Source organism: Lycorma delicatula, chromosome 3 (genome assembly GCF_047948215.1).
Source record: "Lycorma delicatula isolate Av1 chromosome 3, ASM4794821v1, whole genome shotgun sequence".
NCBI classification, from domain to species: Eukaryota; Metazoa; Arthropoda; class Insecta; order Hemiptera; family Fulgoridae; genus Lycorma; species Lycorma delicatula.
Window position 1 is genome coordinate 125,806,126 of NC_134457.1, and position 23,451 is coordinate 125,829,576.

Genomic DNA, 23,451 nt, shown 5'->3' on the forward strand with positions numbered 1-23,451 from the left:
ACATCTAAGAAGTCATTTTTCTGAACAATAATAAATTATAACAAATCTGGTATCACATCAAATTTATTAACATGAAAAATTCATAAAAACTGTAACAATAACTTTCCTCACTACCTTCTGTTTATCCATTCCAAAATTTGTACAAGTATGTTCCATAAGCATGTCATATTCAGCAAATGTTCCAGGATCACACAGCAAATTAATACGCTCTCTAGCAGTAAGTTTTCCCTATTCAAAGAAATAACTGATCAGATAATAAAAAACAAGACTGTTGCATAAAATATTCTGAATTGCACTTAAAACAAAAGATTTATTTTAAAATAAACACCATTCTAAAGGGTTTTTCTTGTGGTTGTAGTTTATCAGTATGACATAAACTTGTAAAGAATCTTGAATAAGTAATAATTAATGGAGAGAGTAGTATCACCATTAATAAGAAGCATTGATATCAAAACATAATCTGATAATTTAAAATAAAACAGGCAAAAAATATTGTAATTTTAACAAGATTCAAAGGTACTTTTCAAGAAGATGCCCGCAGCCAACCTGTAGTTAGTTATCAGTGTAGTTATTAGATGGCACCACTGAAAGAAGAAAACAGATAAATAGTACATGTTTTCTTTTTAAATACATACATTGTACTATATCATTAAAATAATATAATGAAACTGTAATAACAAAATAGTAAAATAAAGTACAGTAATTTGCGTATATCATTTACTGTATAACTTACCAAGAACCTAACCTGTATTTCTGCTTTAAATGTGAGTCTCAATTTTACAAGACTTCATTATACATGGAAATTTTCCGGAACATAACACCCGCATAAATTGAAGGTCCACTGTATAATAAATTTATATAAATAACTAAATATATATATATATATATAAATCTAAAAGTATTAATATATAATCGAACCAAGTTAAGCAACCTATGCTTGCTTCATTCATCTAAAAGTATTAATATATAATCGAACCAAGTGAAGCAACCTATGCTTGCTTCATTCCCTAACCTTGACTAGCGAGCAAAGCAAGCATAGGTTAAGTTTGATTAGATTATATTTATAATTACATTTATTTTTTAAATAAAGCTGGATTATAATTTTAATTTACTTATTTTCTCCTTTCAGTGGCGCTATATAACAACTAACTAATTACAAATCGGCTTCAGACATCCATTTAAAATTAAAAAGATATATATATATATATATATATATATATATATATATATATATTACTATTATATAGAATATCTAGTAAGCATGTTTTTTGGTTACAATGGAAAGAACATTTCTTTCCATCCAATTTCTTGACACTCCAATTTCCAATTTCTTTGAATACCCCAATTTCTTGATAGCAACAGCATATAACTTGAAATTTTATCAGAATAAAAAAAAGGGTTTTCAAGCTTTAATTTTTTTTTTTAGTAAAGTTTATTTTAAATTATGGAAGATCAAATTCATATTGTGCATGTATTTTTACTTTGTACTTTAAACACTCAGATAACTGGACACTTGTACATTACTGAATGAGACACTGGATACTCCCAAAAATTATATAGCCATCACTAAGAATACCACACCAGTAACAAACTGTAATATTTTTGTCATTTTTTAGCGGTTAAGTAACTGAGTATTACTTCACATTATAATCCGTAATTAACCTATAATCGCAATCATAGTTTTTGGAACATAGAAAAAACAAAATTGCATCTCTTACCACCTCATATGTCTAATAGACTAGCAGCATCCTTGAAATTGAATCATGGCGAGGATAAAATGCCATAGTATTTTTGCCATCTTTAACAAACTGGTTCCCACGGATCACCAAGGTTGGCTGCAGTTTCACAGCATATTACTGGCCTTTGTAATTCACTGTAGTTTGGAAGTTAGTAAATTGTTAATTGATGTTTGCATAAATTTTTATGACATGTTAATTATCACATTCATGCTTGAAACTAGCAAAAACAACAATTCAAAAGTAATGTAATAAAATTCAAGTCAATTTAAGAAATCAATAACTAACATGACTGATATAACTGTGGTGGGAAACTGGTGGTGATTAACTCTTAAGAAAAGTTAATAACACAAAGTGGCATTATCAGACTCTAGTAACTGTGGCAAAGTAATTAGTTGCTCTAGTAACTGTGGCATAGTGTAGCCACAACAATTGGCCGAAGAGTTCATGTATAGGTTATTAGTGCACTATGTTAATATCAGTTGGTCTTGGATTTGGTTCAAAGTAAGTAGCATATTTTCTTCTAAAATTTCATTTAACTCATCTTCCTAGTTAAAAAAAATAATAATAAGCATGTCTGAGGTAGCAGAAACAAAATGAAGATAGACACTTATGTCACACAGCATCACCAACAGTAAACATCACAACATGGTAAAACCACATTAAGATAGTATTTAATTTTCCAAAACACGATTATCAATGTAGAAAACAATTTATTTAAAATTATAACACAAATAATAAAAACAAGTTGAGAAATAATTTCATAAATGTAATTGATAGTATTAAAAATAATACAAGTTTAAATGTCAATAATAAACATTCCAATAAAAACTATAACATTTACAGGAGAATAAAAACAGATTAAAAAGTAATAATGCATTTATAGTCAAAGCAGACAGAACTAACACTCCAGTTATCATTAATAATAACGAATATATAAATAAACCAAATTTATAAAAAACAATAATATTTTAGAAATAGGATCCCACTAATAAAATTAGAAAAAAATAATATCTAACAAAAAAAGTAACTACATATTCAAGGATGCATAAACCAGGCAATATTTTACAACAACTAATACCAATGCTCCAATATTAAAAGCACTACCTAAAATTCATTAAGACAACAAGCCTATAAGATCCTTATATATTATGTTAATATACCTACCTATCAATTAAGTAAATTTTCTCCAATAAATTAAAATTGAAAACAAATATAGTCTAAAAAAATAGTTATGAATTAATAGATATAATCAATAATATAAATAATACAACCAAATTTATAACATTAGATATAAAAGATATGTACACAAACAATGATACTAATAAAACCATAAATAAAATTAATAATACTCTAAAACAAAAATAAATAATAATATAATATATGAAATAACAAATTTATTAGAATTATGTATCAAAGATAACTATTTTAAATTTAATAATAAATATTATAAACAAGAAAAGGGTCAAGTATGGGATCTCCACTTTCAGCTAATTTAGCCGATATCTTTATGAATGAACTAGAAAACAACCTGCTATCAAATATAATAAATAAGCATCAAATTATTTTATATAAAAGGTATGTAGATGACATTTTAATATATAACCAACAATTTAACAATGAAGAAAACATAATAATTGAAATGATTAAATAATATCAAATTCACTTTAAATAGGAAAAATAATAACAGCATTGACTATTTGGACATAAGATTTTACAAAAATGTTATTACTAATAAAATCGATAAAAATATATATAGAAAGTCAACCAAGCAGGACACTATAATACATTTCAAATCTTTCCATCTTAAAAAATGGCAACCTTTAATTCACTAATTTACAGAGCAATAAAATACTTCAAATACAATAATCTAAAATAAAATAATAAGCATGTCTGTGACCAACTTTAAAGTAATAACTTTTAATTATACAAGAAGGATTTATTCAGAAGAGGATTGTAAAGCAAGATCATTAAGAATGACTAAATATTGGGAGAAAGTAAAAGCTAAGAACTTAAAGGCCAAAAGATCGGCAAAAAAGACTTGAATTATTCTGACTAAAGTGGTCCTTTGCGACCTTAAAAGAAAAAAAAAAATTAAATAATGAAATAAATAACATTAAACATATAGCTTTAAATAATGGATATGAAACTAACTTAATAAATAAATTATATACCAGAATAAAAAATAAAATATACATAAAAGACAAAATAAAACTAACAAATAACAATACAATAAATGAATATTCTAAAATCAAATACAATATAAATTATAATAAATTTAACAAAATATTTAAAACATTTAAATTAAAAACAGCATATACAAGTGATTCAAAGAAACGGGAAATTTTGAAAGTTGTGTTGGTAGCCGTGGGTGATTGGTACCACTTGATAAGTGGCGCCAGCCTCTCTAACCTAACCTGCCATTTAGTTGACAAGGATCCTTGTGGTGCGCAACGTGCATTTGCTATCAAAGTGTTTTACAAAAACAATGACAGTGTGGAGGGAGCGCATAGAGAATTTCACCGTCATTTTAATCTGGGACGGCACGACCGTGTTCCATCAGCACATGCAATTAAAACATGGATATCTAATTTTGAAGAAATTGGTTCAGCAATGAAAAAGAAACCTCCAGGCCGTGAGCGAACCGTCTGTACACCACAGAATGTTCAAGCTTTACAAGATGCTGTCACACGAAGTCCACATTGGTCAATCCGTCGTCTCTCAGAATCTTTACAATTGCATAGTTCAAGTGTTCGAAGAATGTTAGTGAAGGACTTCCAATTCCATCCATACAAGTTTCAGATAGTCCAGGAACTGAAACCGAACGATGCAGTTGTGCGAGCACAATTCTGTAATGTAATGCTTCAGAAGATAAATGATAACGAAGAGTTTGTTCACGAATTGTGGATGTCAGACGAAGGGCATTTCCACTCAGTAGATTTGTTAACAAGCAAAATTTCAGATACTGGGCACAAGAAAATCCTACGCAGCTACACCAGAGTCCATTGCACAGCCAGAAAGTGACCATGTGGTGTGCTATGTCATCTTACGGTGTTATAGGCCATTATTTTTTTGAGGATGACAACAGTCTTGCGATTACAGTGACGTTGGCTCGTTACGTAGCCATGCTTGAAACCTTTGTTGTGGAACAGCAAAAGAGATTTCCACCAATTCTTAACACAGCCTGGTTTCAACAAGACGAAGCAACGTCACATACTGCACGAATATCGATGGCAGCTGTACGCCGATTGTTTGGACGTGTGATTTCACGAAATGGTGACATTAGATGGCCTCCCAGATCGCCTGACCTCTCAGCTTGCGATTACTTTTTGTGGGGGTCACCTTAAAAGCAAAGTGTTCCACAGTAGACCTGCTACAACAGAAGAACTGAAGGCAAAGATCCGAGAAGCAATTGTGGAAATTCCAGTTGAGATGTTACGTCAAACCATGAACAATTTAACAAAGAGACTTCGTGAGTGTTTACGTAGAAGAGAAGGTCACCTGCAAGATGTCATCTTTAAAAAATAAACTAAAATTTATGTATCCTAAAATGGCAACATTTGTACAATTACATGAAATAAAATTCATTTTCTAAAAAAAATTTTTCATTAACGTTATTTAATTTTTATAATTTCCCGTTTCTTTGAATCACTCTGTAGAACAAATAATAAAATACATAAATAATGAAGATCCTTCTATAACAATATATCATGATACAACTTAGAAAAACAAGAAGTGTATAGTCTCAAGTACAAAAACTGCGGCTTAAAATATATCAGAATGACAAATCATTCATTCTACAAAAGAATTAAAGAACATATTAACTGTATAATTAAAAATAATAAAGAAAGATCTAATTCTGCTAGATACATTTTAGAAACTGGACATAATTACAACCCTAATGAATTTATTAAATATTATAATATACTAACAATTATCATAAAACCAGCATATTAGAAAAATTTCATATATATATATATATATATATATATTTGAATAATTAAATTAATGAATGAACAAGTGAAATTCAATAAATATACCTTGTGAAGTTCAATAACTAAACAAATTATACAATAATTATTGATTAGTAGGTTGGTACTATTTCATTTCATAGCTCATAATAGTCAAAAACATTTTACGTACATGACGTTACATTTTTATTAACATATAACTTATTTTATTATTTGACAATAGACTATTATGAACATAATAATTTTAACTTCAATTTAATTATAATTATACATAAAAAATTATATACATGAATATTAATACTTCATATAACCCCCTGATGATGGAGAGGTGACTCCGAAAGCGCTCGGATACTTACATTAAAAATTTTTGCTAAGTGGAAATATTATTTTATATAAGATAGTATTATGGAAATGAATATTACTCAATTTCAGACAAAAAAAGGCTTAGAGAATTTTTCTCCAGTAACAGACGACATACTTACTAATAAGGTATAGGTAATTATCACACTAACATATAAGAAAGTATCATACTCTGAATACCATAGATATTCACGCAATTAATCCAAAAATTAAAATTCTGTATTTACTTGTTGCTTAATCAAGAATAATGTAATATAAATTTATCTTTGCAATAAAATGACATTAACTTACAATCAATGAAAATATTCCTTAAAAGGAGTTCCTTTTAATACTGGTTTCCTATATCCTAGCAGAAATCTTGTGCAACACATAAAACAAACGCAAATACTCACTAACAACAAACATGCTTCCAGAATTCTGTGAGCAAATAATTTATTCCGCAACACATTATGTTGATTTGCCTGTCAAGGTAACAACAAAAAACTAAAATAGTGTAAAACAAATTAATATATCCCTTTTGTCAACAAAAAAATGCATTATACATGTATATGTTCATATAATTAGATATATTAGAAAACAAAATACTCTAAAATTGAATACAAAGACAAGAAATAAACTTTCTAGACTTCTCACAATCACAAAAATCAACTAAAGAGAATACAACAGATACTCTCATTCACCTCAAATCAACCAAATATCAGCTTATAGATCCCATGATCCACCCACAAGATATCTATGCTCAACATAATCATCCTATCTGAAGACAACATAGAAGTACTCAGTGTATAGAAGTATTGTCGACTGGAAGAATTATTTAAGAGAAGTGTCACTAAATTACTGTTAGAAAATTGAGTGACTGGCAGTGAAGGATTAACAATTGAAATAGATGAATCACTGTCAGTGAGAAGGATGTCCAATGTAGGAAGACTAATCAAAGAGCAATGAGTATTTGGAGGAATTTGCCAGAAAACACCTAAGCGTTTTCTATTTGTTGTGAACAACAGAAAATCTGACACACTATTGCCAACAATTGAGTTACATATAGTCCCAGGATGCATAATAATAACCGATATGTGGGCAGCTTACATGGTATACATAATTTAAATAAAAAATGTAATCTTAGTACAATCACTCTGAAAATTTCATTGATACTCTAAGAGGAGTACATAAACACCCAAAAGAATGTAGAGATTAGCAAAGAACAAGATTGAGCGGAAATGTGATAGAGCAATAAGTTTACTTGACAGCTACCTTAGAAAACTCATATGGTGGCAAAAGATCCAGAAAAGCGGTAAAAGCCCATTTCAGGCGGTAAAAACCCATACTCTAAGACATTGCTAGTTTTTGGAAAAAGTAATATTAAGTTATAGTTTTATTTAGTTGCAGTGTAATACTTTATAATGGGATACTATGTAAGGTAACATAAATATAGTATATTTTCTTTCCATAATTGCTAGTTTTATTTAATCTAACAAACCTGTCTGCAATGTATCATATATCACATTAGAATGTTTGTGTATGTTTAATAGATCAAAATTATAAACTATAATGTGAAGCAATAATGAAAATTAGGTTGGAAGTTTGGGGGGTAGGATAAGAGAAAAGAACTTACTCAACTCTATATACTATTAGCATATACAAACATATTAACTGACACTCCTAATTAAAACAAAAACTGTACAAGAATAAATCAAATTATATTGATAAACAGACTTACAGAAAACAGCTCACAGGTCAAGGTAATTTAAAAATCTAGATACAATACAGCCTTCAGAACCATAAAAAAAAATATTAGGTAACCTGAATGCTTTCACTACACGATGTACTACACTGATCAAATCAAAAACAGCTTAGAAAAAAGATATACTGAACACAGGCTCTAAATTGCAATTGAATCATATTTGTCAAAAGTAGAGCTTACAAAGACCAGAGGTAGAGATTATAAATCCATTTACATTGACAAGTTTGATAATCTCCATATCTATGAGAAAATACCAGATCTTAACACACTTTAAGAAATATATAAATGATAATTATAAATGAATATTATGACAATATAATAAATGAACAGACACAATCCACCAAACTTATCAGCCAAATTCTGTCTACCTAGCTTAAAAATCACTTGTAATACTAACATATACCAGTATAAGACCTGTACCACCAGTCACTGACTATATATATATATATATATATATGTATATACATAAAGTGTTCAGAAGTGGAAAGAGAAATGAACATTGGTAAAATAGGATCATACAGAAAAGTTAAGGTAAATTTTGGGGTTCATAAATTAAAATCTAATAATGTGTTAAACAAAGATTGTACACCGATTTATAACATGAAAGGCAAAGTCGAAAGGTGGGTGAAATATATTGAAGAGTTATACGGAGGAAATGAATTAGAAAGTGGTGTTATAGAGGAAGAACAGGAAGTTGAAGATGATGAAAGGGGAGAAACAATACTGAGATCTGAATTTAAGAAAGCATTAAAAGATTTGAAGGGCAGGAAGGCTCCTGGAATAGATGGAATACCTGTAGAATTATTGCGCAGTGCAGGTGAGGAAGCGATTGATACATTATACAAACTAGTGTGTAATATTTATGAAAAAGGGGAGGTTCCGTTAGACTTCAAAAAGAGTGTTATAGTCATGATACCAAAGAAAGCAGGAGCAGATAAATATGAAGAATATATAACAATTAGCTTAACTAGCCATGCATAAAAAATCTTAACTAGAATTCTGTACAGAAGAATTTAGAGGAGAGTGGAAGAAGTGTTGGGAGAAGATCAATTGGTTTCAGAAAAAGTTTAGGGATAAGGGAAACAATTTTAGGCTTCAGATTAATAGTAGAAGGAAGATTAAAGAAAAACAAACCAACATACTTGGCATTTATAGACCTAGAAAAGGCATTCGATAACATAGACTGGAATAAAATGTTCAGCATTTTAAATAAATTAAAGTTCAAATACAGAGATAGAAGAACGATTGCTAACATTTACAGGAACCAAACAGCAACAGTAATAATTGAAGAAGATAAGAAAGAAGCCGTAATAAGAAAGGGAGTCCAACAAGGATGTTCCCTATCCCTATTGCTTTTTAATCTGTAAAGATTAATTAAAGAACAATTTAGATCCGGAGTAACAGTACAAGGTGAAAAGATACTACGATTTGCTGATGATACAGTAATTCTAGCCGAGAGTAAAAAGGATTTAGAAGAAACAATGAACAGCATGGATGAATTCCTGCACAAGAAATACCACATGAAAATAAACAAGAACAAAATGAAAGTATATAATTAATACAATTTATGGTTATGCCCCAGGTCATGCCCAATTATAACAATTTGTATTGCTTAATCTCAGTGCAATCATTCTTTAGATAACTTAACAAAACAACCAAATACATCAATAAAATGAGTGATGCAGTCCATTTAAAACAATGATAAATTTACAACTCTTACGTAGACAGAAGTCTTAATCAATAAACCAACTTCCATTTTTCTCAATGTGTGTGTGCGCGCGCGCATACAAATTTACTACTTACACACACCACAGGTTATCCACTCTATAAGGATGAAGTGAACCACGAATTGATAAAATCAGTTGCAACAGTTATAGTGGAGTATATCATCTCAGTCATTACTACTTTTAAACATATTTTGGGGCAACTAACCTTTCAATACACCTGCAATACTGCGATTTAAAAGCCCGGGTGAGAATTACCAATCGTATAATAATCAAAAGTATCAACTGAACGTTTCTTAGACCTTAATAGTATAGTAACCTAATAACATTACTTCGATTTTTACTGATGGAAATAGATTACCTTTTTATGCTGTGCTTCGATTCTTTTCAATCCACCGCCAAGTAACGCAGCCTGCGTAGCTGAATTCAGCTTCTCCTTAACCTTTAAATAATGAGCTACCTCGCTGTGTGATTGACGAACTGACCCACAGACAACGTTACGTATAACCTTGCTCTTCAAATCAGAATGTTTATTTAATAATTTGTGAGTAAAGCCCAACATATTTAATGTCATTTCATACCAGATAGTATTTTACTACTACATAAACGGCACTTAGCCAACTCGTATCAACTAACGACTTTTATCAGCTGAAGTATATGATAAACAGCAACAGGTCTTCCGAACAATAACGAGACTTACCGATCTTTAACGAAATAATAACACGAGTTAAATCATGACAATTATAATATCGGGTGTATTTATAATGGTTATAATTTATTACTTTTTATATTAATGGACCAAGAATTGAGGCTTTTATTATCGTCCGAATATCTGGAATTTGTTAAAACATAAATAGAACCTTTCATTTCTGGGGGCTATACGGTTACAACTCTCAGAACTTGTGAAAAACTATTTAAAATATATTCTGTGCCTTCCACTCTTGGTCTCAATACTTTTTTGTAATTTTCTATTTTGACATTTACATCATATTATTAAGTGAATAATTCATTCTTATAAAATTTAACAATTTTCGTTTGCTCCTTTAGTGGAGGATTATTTTCTCACCAGTTAGATAAAATCGTCCCTCTTCAAGTGAAATATTTTTTTAAAACAAGAGACTCACTTTTTTAGATAGCACGATAGGTTTCTCGCCTTAACGTTTCTTGAGAGCGGTTTTTTCAATTAAACTAAAAATTTTAAATAACTAAACGTTTCTAAAAAAAATTTTTAAAATGATAAAACCGACCCAAATTTAAAAATGACAAATCTGCACCAAAAACTAATACTATTTTACTTCTTCAACTTCAATTATTTGAAGTGAACCAAAATTAGGGTAGTGAGTTGTTGGTAGTTTGGTCTGAGTAATAAAACATAATTTTCAACTGTAAAAGTATTACTTTCATAACTATTATACCTTAATTTATACATTATTCTACTAGTGACAGAAGATCAACATATGAGTTACATATTGTGACAGGTTTCAACTATAATTGAATACATTATAGTCCATGTTTGTAACTTTATACATAAATAGCATTCACTATGAAAAATTACTTCGCTCACTTGTCAATTGTGATCATCACAATATGCTTGTTAAAAATATTTTATTTGCTTATTTAAGTTTTGCTTTTATTCATCAAAAATCATTTATTTTGAACACTGATAATGAATATTAGTTGTTAAAAAATAAGGATGCAATGATGCACCTTTGGCTTATGCAGTTCATGCTACTTGTTATTCTTACATTAAATAACTTTGCAATCCTGCATTATACTATCTTTGTATTTGAATTAAATTTTTGTTTTTCTATCATTTTATCGCATTGGTAGTGTTTTCATTAATCAATACATTGTGTTTTGATTTTACTATTTTGTGAAGTAGAGTTTACTTTGTGATACTCATACAGTATAATTAAAAGTATTAATTTTGTTTTACTGAAGGGCATATTTGTTAAAATAAGTAATTTTGAAAAACCATTGACACAAAGAATTGCATTGCATTTTAGAAAAATATTTCATAAGCAACTCCCATCGATGCAACTCATATTCCACCTGAATGAACTTACTAGCGAAGAAGATACTGTTGAAAATTTGCCAACAGAGACCCCTTCAACAGATACAACCATTATAGCAGGTATGTATGCTTGATATTCATTTGCATACTGAGAAAGACATTCAAAAATCCAGTTACTGGGAGAAACCAATAAACTATAAATTAAAAATACTCCAAAACAGAAGAAAACTGATCCATTTCCAAAAAATTACCAATTTCAGTAGAAGATAATAGAGGTTGTAGAGACTAAACTGGCAGGAAAATTGCCCCTTGTAATATTTTTCCTTTATTTTGATAATGAATTATTGAGTAGTTTTAGAATTTAGTACCAAATATGCACTTTGACAATAATTGTCTTGATCTTTTTCTTAAATAGTGCTTTACTAAGATTTACTGCAGTTTTAATATTGACTGGTTATCATACCTTACAAGATGCTCGAAATTGATTCATAACTATGGAAGTCTACTTTTTATATTTTTTTGTTTGAATGATTGATTAGGAAATTAGGTACAAATGACATGCATACTACTATTTAATCTAGATTCCTAACAATACAAATAATAGAAAATGTTTAGTTGCACAAAATAAATCTCTTTAAAACCGAATGTCGGTAGTATGTGTGAAAAGAAGCATATGTATTGGAATAAGGGTGTTGAAGTAGTGTGAAATTCAATGAGCTGTAACACTTTTAGGCTAATAAAACGAAACCTACATTTTTCAGATAACAAATTGCTTGACGAGCAAGATAAATTCTCAAAAATACAGCCATTTTTCAATCAAGTCAGCAAGTAGAATTTACAATTGGTGTTTATTCTCATAATTTATCTACTGATGAAGAAATTGTGTCATATTTTCATCTTGAGACACAAGTAGTACTGGATTTGTTGAATGTTGTGTCCAATCCTAATATGCATAAAATCTTTTTTGATTTCTTTTCTTCATATATTCTCTTTAATTTACTGATATTTTGCATCTGGCACTGTCAAGAGAAAGTAGGCTTCCTACTTGCCCATTAGAGTTCTACAGAATTACAGAAAATGAATACAGGTAGTACATATTTGATGAAAAAATAAATATTGCAGTTGCTACAAGAGTAAGTCAATTATTATCCGCAATGTAGTTATAAATTTTATTTCAATACAAATAGGAAACTTACATGTACATCATTTTTCAACATAGTACCCTTGCATTTCAACGCACTTGGTCCATCGTTGCACAAGCTTCCTGATGCCCTCATAAAAGAAGGTTTTCAGTTTAGCTGCGATCCAGGAACGCATCGCTTCTTTCACTGTTTCATCAGAGGTAAATCTACGACCCCTTAATGCCTGAGTGAACCAAACAAGTGGTAGTCAGAAGGGGCAAGATCAGGACTATACGGAGGATGAGCCAGTACTTCAGGTTGAGTTTCAGCAGTGTGGGCAGCAGTATGTGGACAGGCATTGTCATGCAACAACACAACACCTTTTGACAGCAGTCCTCGGCATTTGCTTTGAATTGCAGGCTCTAGCTTGGCAGTAAGCATTTCACTGTAAATTGTCAAGCCCATTTCCTCATAATTTTCCAGTACTGGGCCTTGTGAGTCCCAAAAAACCGTAAACATCAGTTTTCCTGCAGATGGTTGGGTCTTGAACTTTTTTAGCAGGGCAAATTTGGATGTTTCCATTCCATACTCTGCCGTTTACTTTCCGGCTCATAATGATGGATCCATGTTTTATCACCAATGATGATTCTGTCAAGATGTTCTGTTCGTTACCATAGCGATCCAAATGTTTTTAGCAGATGTCCAAGCGCGTTTCTTTATGCAACTGTGCGAGTTGTTTTGGGATTCATCTTGAACAGACTGTTGTGGATGATTTCGTAGGCAGATCCATGACTAATTTGCAGACGATGTGCAACTTCATCAATAGTTACTCGTCTAAGAAAACCATGTCACAGGCACGCTCAGTGTTTTCCTCATTTGTGGCGGTAAGCGGTTGTCCAGCTCAATCATGCGTAACACTTGTGTGACCATTTTTGAATTTTACAATCCATTCATACACACTCCGTTGCGGCAACACACTGTTCCGATAATCTTCCATGAATTTCAGCCCCTGATACACCTTCTGACCACAAAAAACAGATCACTGAATGTTGCTTTCTTTGGTGCAAACAGAAAGCAAAGCAGCCATGGTTAACGGCAGGACAGTAATAATGGAACTAACCTAGCAGCATCAAACCTTCACAGACATAAAAACAATTAAACCATGCATGCGTTAACTACGCAACATGATAGTACTACCAACATAAAAAAAAATATAACTAAACTGAGGATAATAATTGACTTACCCTCGTAGATGGAATAATAATGCAGTGGTGACAGTTGCCAGTAAATACAATGGCATATATCTTCTATCTAATAAAAAATGATACAGCCAAAAAGAAAAACAACACCATGATTGCTTTCCAATAATAATAACAAATATACCAAACATATGGGTGGCATTGATTCCCATGACAATGGTACTGGAAATTATAAAATTTTAAGTCCGTGGAAAAAAATGGTGGTGGCCATTGTTTAGAAAAAAAACACCAAAAAGTCAATTTCAATTATTATATGCACTGTATCTGAAATAAAGTAATTTTGAAAGTGACTAAGCTTATACAATAATTTGTAATTTATTATATTTAATTATCAATACTCAAATTTTATTTGCTTATTAAAAAAAAAACCCTTGTAGAATACAGTATGAGATAAAATATATCTAAAACTGGAAGGTGGTGAACTAATATTAACTTCTTTTTGTGTAAAGACCTCTCTTAGACACAAACAGTAGTCGCTCAACACAGATTCATCCCATCTGCATTTGTAACACTGCTCCATTTGCAATATTTCTTGGTGAAGGTGTACTCCCTGCTCATCACTCCAGCACCCAAATTTGGTGGGAATAAGTCAAGATGGGAATGGCAAAATGATTTTTAATGACATTTGGCAGCCTAAATTTTTACAGTTCAATAAGTGATTTTGTACTAAAACATCATTACTTTTTGCTTTGTTATTTCCAAGAAAATCATGAACTACTTCCTTAAATGATTTCCTTGTTGCTAGCTCGACTTTATTCAACTTTTTGTCAATATTTTCATCGTTGAATAATTTTCTAATTTCAGGTTCAATAAATTCTGCATCACTTAACTAAAATATTTAAATCCTTCTCCTTTATCACAAACATAAGAAGCACCAGTATTTTTTAAAGCCATCTTGTAAACAGATTAAGACTAATAACTTAGAGATTGCCATAGATACCCCATAAGCAAGTGTCATAATTGACTGCTTTCAAAGTTAAGACATCCTTTCTTATATGTTTCTTTCACTTAACAGCATGAGCTACAGGTTTCTTGTTTGAATTATGCAGTAGCACTGCTTTTAAAACTTTTTTTGACAATCAATGAATAACTGCCAGTCAGCATGGCATTATAAGCAATACTCACAACAGATGTCAACAAATATTTTCTTAGTGAAATATTTCATTAGGTCTTGATAAATACAACTTGTAAACCAAATTGTTAAGTTCCACTTGTGAAATGAGATTTGGTTCACACTATTTAATTTTTCTGGTATGAAATCATCATCAATCAAGCTTATGCTACTGCAGTATTCTCAAACAATCCTCTTCAGAATCTGAAATCTCCTGCCAGGAAGCTGGGGCTGTCAGAATAGGTAAATTGTCTCAATGAGGAATATGCCCCATACCTGATGGAACATTTCTTATATATTTTTTAAAAATAAAACCCAATGACATGTGTTAAACAGAAATAGCAGTTGTCATAATGTTGGTTTGCACCAAACCATAGGAATAATAAAGACAAATGTTCCTTTTCCCCTTATAACTGTTGCATGAGCTTAACATAACACCTAATACACATTATATGTACCCATTGTTTATCTTGATCTCTTAGTCGATAACCAAAATAAAGCCTGTATGCATTTTCATCAATTTTGAAATTGGTCTACATTGACTCTTTGTGGTGAACTCACCACAGACTAACAAAAAAAATTTGGAGAAATTTTATATGAATGCGATTGCTGCCTCATTAATGTAAATATGCAAATGTAATTTAAAAAAATACACTATTTTAACAATTGATTAATTTATGATAAATTGAAATTAACTGGAAAACTAACAGACAATAACTCAACTTGCACAATTTAACAAGTAATACCGCATACAAGTTTAACCACTTGCAGCTTTAGCTACCCTAGAGATTATCAGTTTTCAATAATAGATACTTGTATTATAGGATGACTCATTATCAAATTGCTTTTCACAGGTAATGCAAATAGTTGATGAAGCTTTATTAATTCTGAAATTAGTTACATTTAGTCATATGAGGCATGTTTATTAATTAACAAGATAAAAACTTTCTATTATACATTAAATATGGCATAATAGGTATCTTAATAGATAACTCAAAAAAACGTGACGTGATAGAGCATTTTTTATTACATTTTCTATTTCAGCATAAAAAATACTTTATAAAACACTAACATAACTGTTCTGAAAATGTTGTAGACCAATAGTAAAAAAGCTTTTGTAAACATAGTAGGGGTGTATGTATTTCCTGATAGCCACAAAATAAGTCTACATGACAAATATCTTTTAATTAAGATAAAAAATCTTTTTATTAGCTAGGTTATTGATCTTGCAACAGAATGTATGTAAACAGTGCTCAACACTTTTAATAATGTACTTGTTTTCCCACATTTTGTAACTATCTAAATAACTGTAGATCTAATCAGATTGCTTTACATATATATAATAATCATCTGACTGTAAATTAAGGTTGTCAGCATATTCATTATGTTTAACTCATGCTAATATCATACAACTAATCAAGTAACTAACTACAAATCAAGTGAAACAAAAAAAGGAGTCTGGTATTTACATAACACTTACTAAAGCAATACTGACTGTAAAAGATAAATTCAAGAATTATCTTAAATAATAAATTTCTTTATAAACTTTTTCACCAGCCATTCTTCAGGCATCTGACTTCTAAGTAAAAAAGGAATTACTTTTTTCCTTGAACAACTCCTACAAGATTTAAAAAAAATTATAATCAAAATCAATCACGAGTCACCTTTTCTTCACTATAATAGTACAAGCTACTTTAGAGAAAATTTCCCTATATGACATTGGAAATTTAACAGTTCATTCTACTGTCAATAGAAGACATGAAGGGACTTCAGCAATACACAAAATTCACAATGAATCAAAAATTTATTAAACAAAAATTAACAATATCTGTCATAACAATCTATTAACAGAATATTAACATTTTATTCATGAATGATTTACTTATTATAATATAAGGAACTTATAACAAAAATTAATTAATCCATAATAATGCCTAATATTAATTACAAGTATAAAAATAAGTGTTCTTAAAAAATAATAAAAAACATCACTCAAATTACCTTCCTCTTTATTTATTTAGTAACTAAAAATTATTACATTAACAAGTACATAAAACAATTATCACCAACATTACTGGAAACTGGTAAGAATAGCTCTACTGTTAAGTAGATGATTCATAACATGAATTGTTAACAAAATGTTGTAAATCTCATCATTAATCTATGCTTTTTATAAGTTCATTAATATAAGGATATTCTTGCAGAAAAAAATAACTTAGTGGAAGTGCAATTATAAAAGAAAGAAAAGAAAAAACCCACTTCAGATGCTATTTATTTAAAAATACAATCTTCCAGTTAGAATCTATCACCAGCTAATAATGATAAACAATTCCATTCCAATTGACTTGTAATATAACATGTGTTAACTATTAAGAAATTCTTCTCACTAAATCAAATAAATTATCAGTGCTTCCACTCATTTCAAAAATGTTAAATACTTCTCCAAGATCACTACTTGCAATTCTAATTAAAATTTCATATAAATGTTAATGAATGCATATCATTTCTTCTGTACTAATGTTGAAACATGATAATTTTGATTCAAATTGGCAACTAAAAAAGTGAAGATGCAGCAAACAAATTATTGACAATTCTTTACTATATTTTCCCGTACTATTTTGAAGTTTTATTATGCCAAAAAGTAAATATTACCAGGCACTTTGCAACTACATACATACCTCAGGACAGTTCTGAGGTAGATACATTACAACAATCAGTTTCCTTTCTCAGATATATAAATGTACAAAGTTACTTTAGTAAATGTGATTTAGATTTGACCCATAAGTATATAACAAATGCCAGAATTTTTATGATCATCTTTGAGCATTCCCTTGGAATAGGTTTCAATAATATAAATAAGGCTAGAATATAGTTCAAGTGTTTAGATTAAAAATTAAAACAACCTGATCGAAAATATATACTGAACCATTTTCATTAACTACATAAACACAATTACTTTTGTTAATTCCTTGAAGAATAATTATTATATAAATGTAATGAATGTTCTAATAAAACAATCAAACAAATAATAATTATATTTACAGAGTTAACAAATGGTAAAGTAAAAATGAAATAAAACTCAATTTTATTAAATATAAAATAATTAATGGATACCATTACTGACATTTCAAATCACAAAAAACAGATAAAATAAAATATTTCAGGCAAATTTTTCTGTTAACTAATTGCTAACAAAAAATTATGAACTTTAGTAACAGAAATCTACCTAACTAATAATTTAGATATTCCCTTATATATTTTTACACTTGTATCAAAATCAAATTTTCTTTATATCAAACTTTCATAAAGAAGTATTTAAAAGGAAATAAAAGTCATAAAAAAATAGACATAACAAACTAACTGGGTAAAATACCATTAAAAAATTATGCCATTTTATTTAAGTGGTATAATTCAAATATAACTAACTTTTTTTATTACAGATGAATACATATGCTCTAAGATTGCAATTCTATCACATTTAACTAACAGAACATTTTCTTACAGCTAGAGTCCCTTCCTGACACCATCACTTCCTAGAGCAAACCTGAAATTTATATATTTCTAATGTATTGCAATTAAGACATAATTCACGAATAAAGCTTAATTGTGTCAAACTAATTTTAAAAAATAAATTTACTCTTGACTTTACATTTAAATCAAAAGATATATGGAGGAAAAAAGGCATTACTTCTAACGTTTTAAAAAATAATAAGTTTAAACTAAGACATTCCTAATCCACTGATTTTCTAATGTAATAACTATTTCCAATGACTCACAGTTTGTGCATCAATATCTACAAATAAACAGGTTTGATGAAAGCCAGGTTAGAACATAAAATAATAAATTAACATGGATAATACATTTTTAAAGGTACTTTTGGTATAGAATAAAAAAAAGAAACTACAATTAGATAAAGGAAGAAAAAGTAAAGTTAGGTTGTAATATCAAAGAAAAGACTAAGATGTACTAAAGTGACGAAGGAAATAAAATAAATCCAGCATGAAAATATAGGTTCAAGGAGAAAACTGTTACAAAGAAAAAAAATTGTTTAATGCAAAATTAAATATACTGGTTCAAATCCAATATAATTATGAACATGTGTAGAAATTAAAAAAGACTAATATTTGTGTGTGAATAAAATAAACTGTATCCTTATAATCTAATGGGTTACAGAATGCTGGGAGTAAACATTCTGGAAATTGAAATATGTGAAAAATAAGAATGAATGTCAACACCTAAAGCTGTTTAAAAAGTAAAGTCTCTGTAGATAAAAAAAAATTAAACATTGTTACGTGCACCTTTTACAAATGGAATTAGTAATAAAAAGTTTTTATTGACAGTTGTCATAAAAAAATTTGTATTAATAAAATGGGACTTGCATTTGTATGTTCAGTACAGTTATATCTACTACTGAGCTGGAGAAAGAGTAATATAAGCACTCTCTTGCAATTTTCAAAAAGTAAGAATTGTATTCAGTATTAAAATGAACTATGAATCATCATTTTTACTTCACAACACTGCATTCAATGGTACTCTCAATGGTTTAATTTTCAACATTTAACCTGGATGTTGAATTATTTCAGAATATAAGTACCAGTCTTCTGAGTGGTCTACAATGCCAGTAACAAATATAAGTAGTAAATGATGAAACTGAAAAACTGCAAGAATTAGGATTGATGAAGATTGGTTTTGATCATCAATTTGTTGTTTTTTTCTCATATTTTGAACCAAAGGGTATGACTAGAATTCTGGACACATCAACTTATCTCAGAACATTTATTCTGAAAAACTGCATGGTCCAGTAGTAAATAAAAACCATTTATATCAGACATTCACATAAAATATGTGTACACCAAACACACCCATACTTCTAAAAATAAAAAGGAATGATTCAATTTGATCCACTGTCTCTTTTACATTATATCATTTATATAGACTGGAGAAAAATTATAATTATCTAAAAGGTAATTTTAAAGCAGCAAAATAAGAAATTTACTGTATATCAGTTAAGTTTGAAGTACATATAAATTTCAAATGATTTATGTATATGCCATTTTTGCAAAATATTTAATAATTTTAATGTCTTTTCAAACTGGAATTAGCACAGTAAAATTCTCTCATAAAAAAACTATTTTAATTACAATATCAGAAAAAAAAGTGATAAAGAAATTGGAATTAGAACAGTGAAATTCTCTTTAAAAAATTTTAATTACAATATTAGACAAAACAGACAAAAATTCAATAAAACAAGCCAAAATTGATAACATTTTCCATTAATGAGTTATTACAAAAAATATTTTATTTTAAATTTATATATAAAATTTTGGATTAGTGTTCTTGTGGTTGGTCTGATATTAAAAAAGGAAGACTTTCCACTGTGCTGTACATAATAATACAGTACCTGTATCTGTATGTACATCAAGGAAAAATCTTGTGACAGAACTTTCATAATTTACAAAATAATTATAGCAGCAGATGGTAAAATTTCATAGTCTAATCAGTCTCAAAAGTTGAACATATATATGTCAAAATAATTTACAACTGCATTTTAACAGCAGATATGGTTACATTAAATTATTACTGCAGCAATAATTACTTCTTTGTAAATTTTAAAATAATATAAAAAATTTATATGAAATTAAAAATTAATAAAAGCATATAATAAATAACATGTTACATCCAAATTAGATCCAGATTTAGATTGATAAACTAAATCATACTGTTCTATCCTGACTAAAATTGTTACATGATATCCTTACTCTTAAAAATGGTCTAAATTTTGTTTTTTAACCTTTCAGAGGGAGACCCAATTAAGACTAGCTTCCCCACAGCAACAGTGATTTTTAAACTCGAATATGTAGATGACATGTAGAAAAAAACATATACTTATAGACAGATTAGCAAAAACCAAAATTAAGTAAAAAAAAGTATCAGCTTATATTCTTTAGTTTTCCCCTCACAGCAATTAATTACAAATATAAGCTGATTTTTACTAATTTTTTATCTATCAACTTTTACTAATCCTGTCTACATGTGATGATGTTTGTAACACACTTTCTACATGTTTAAAAATTAACAATCTCATTAGAGAGGCAGCTATTACACATATATGTTTATAATAAGGTTTAACTTAATTTTGAACATACTTTTTCAGACTCCAATTATGATACTATCACTACAACAGAATTTCAATAAAAATAAATGATGGTAATAAGCAGAATTGAAAAAATGTTTTTGATGCGTTAATCGTTCATGAAATTGATTAACAAGTCTTTTTATTATTAATCACATCACAAATTACCAATCCTCCTCTTCTTCAACAGCAATTGGCTGGCCCTGATTGCCACTTAGAGCAATAGGATCATCAAACTATAAGAAACAGAAAATAAAATAAAATAATTTAATAAAAGCACACACAACGAGCACTATTCAAGCCATAACGTATGAACAATAAAAGAAAATTATTAGACATTTTTAATAAAAAAAAAACAATCTTTTCTAGAATTTTTTCTTAATCTTAATTTCTTAAATTTAAAGAAATCCTAGCCCTAATTAGTGTATTACTTATATTAAACTAAACTTACATAAGTATTATGACATATTATATTTATTTATTCTTAAAACAAATTAAACCAACATTTAAATTTACACCTAGGCATACTCAAAAAAGGAAGAACACTTCCTTTGGAATGATTTTAGGTCTACTGCAGCTTCTAATGTAAAATTCTGGCTACTTATAAGATGATTTTTCAAACATAACTTATTACAATCACAAAATTTATCATTATCTTTATACAACAAATTTAAGGTAGTTTAATTAAAATTTTAAACTCATTTTTATTTTATTACTTTTTTATGTAGATAAAATACTGCTAATAATAATTTATTTTTTGAATATACACAGGTAATTTTTTTATAAAACTTTTTACAAAAAGTGAGGTGGTGTAGGTTGAGCATTTACGAAGCTTTTTTATGTGCTAATCTCTACAAAAGATATATGTGGACCACACTTTAAGGAGGTGACCAACTGGCATTTCATACCTTGAAATGCTTTTAAACTACTTGATGGCCAAAACCAGATGGTCAGAAGGAAATTATCACCCACGTATCTACCTTGCAGAGGTAGTGTTTGGATTGATAGTAGTGAAATAAAAGGTTTGAAAAAAGACTGCTCCTCAACTAACATTATTGGAGTTAAATTTATGTAAGAAACAAGTACACATAATATTAAACTGCCTGAGATACTTAAGCCACATCAGTCGATCACATTACAAACAAATAAATGCAAAAATGCTTATGCTTATCTGGGATAAAATTTAAAACAAGGAATAAATCTGTAACAGGTGAGATATCTACAGTCTATTATGAGCAGAATATTATACCTAACGTCATAAATAATTTTTAATATTTTTACAAAATTTTAAGAACTAATAAATTAATTGTATATATATTTATACATAATATAAAAAAATATATATACAAGATGTTCCATCAGAAAAGGACACAATTTCAGGAGATATCCTAGAGTAAAAAATATGAAATGTCACAAAATATTCAAAAATGCTTTGTGGTTACGGGCATCTAAAAATTTCACTTAGATTTTTACTCAGTAGGTAATATAATGCATAAGTAACTTTTTTTTATATATTAATTATGGTAAAGAATTAGTGAATCTGAACAATTTTTATCTGAGAATAAAAAAAATAAAAAAACTGTATCTAATATTTTTTTTTTAAAAAGAAAATTAAAATTAAAATTTTTTTTTAATATTTGGTGTAAAATAACTGTTAAATTGCCAATTAACAAATAAAGCGTTAACAATTCTGAGAAATTTATGTAGTCAATAAAAAAACAAGTATTTACTTTGAGAAATTCAACATGAGTATCTGCCAGAAATTTATGAATCTAAATTATCAAATAAAAAACCAAAATGATATTAAAGATAATAAAATATCTTATAAAGATAATAAAATTTATGTTGAAGATACTGAATAAAACAGACCAAAATAAAAAACTTCATTAGCTTCTAATGAATGTTAAAAAAATCTCTATTATAATTGATGAAAAACCTTAACCTATCTCCAAAGATCTTTCGTTGCCAATCGCAAAACATCATGTTTTTAAGGGTGGTAGAAGTTTTTAAAATTTCAATTATAATAGAAAAAAAATCATTTCATCTCACCATTATCTTCGAGCTCATAAACCTCACTTTCATCCAGACCCCTAAGCAATTACTTATTGGAGTGAGGTCTGCGAGACTTGACTGCTAAACAGTAGGTTTTCCACAACCAATCCATTACCCTATTATTTTATTTATATATATATATATATAGTCATGTGTTCGTAGCTTGATCAGGATATTGAGATTAACAATTTAAATGTTTATATAATTACAATTTATTACTTTATGAACA

General features: G+C 28.8%; 2 protein-coding genes across 5 annotated transcripts in view; both read right to left on the minus strand.

Moving 5' to 3' along the window:
- Window positions 1-10,206, minus strand: part of LOC142321961 (propionyl-CoA carboxylase beta chain, mitochondrial-like) — a 44,583-nt gene extending 34,377 nt beyond the window's left edge. Inside the window, exons 1-3 of one of the 2 annotated variants that reach the window (XM_075360515.1) lie at window positions 9,894-10,032; window positions 6,359-6,528; window positions 115-228 (exon numbers count right to left, since the gene is read on the minus strand). In XM_075360515.1, the coding sequence (XP_075216630.1) occupies window positions 115-162 (48 nt within the window). In that variant the 5' untranslated portion in view covers window positions 163-228; window positions 6,359-6,528; window positions 9,894-10,032. Of the gene's footprint in view, window positions 1-114; window positions 229-6,358; window positions 6,529-9,893 lie in introns of both variants that reach the window. The other variant, XM_075360514.1, reaches the window with a different exon arrangement.
- A 6,622-nt stretch (window positions 10,207-16,828) lies between these two features.
- vas (ATP-dependent RNA helicase vasa) overlaps window positions 16,829-23,451 on the minus strand; it is a 77,167-nt gene continuing 70,544 nt past the window's right edge. For 2 of the 3 annotated variants that reach the window (XM_075360517.1, XM_075360516.1), the window contains one exon: window positions 19,413-21,406. In XM_075360517.1, the coding sequence (XP_075216632.1) occupies window positions 21,335-21,406 (72 nt within the window). In that variant the 3' untranslated portion in view covers window positions 19,413-21,334. Of the gene's footprint in view, window positions 18,582-19,412; window positions 21,407-23,451 lie in introns of those variants that run through there. The other variant, XR_012755749.1, reaches the window with a different exon arrangement.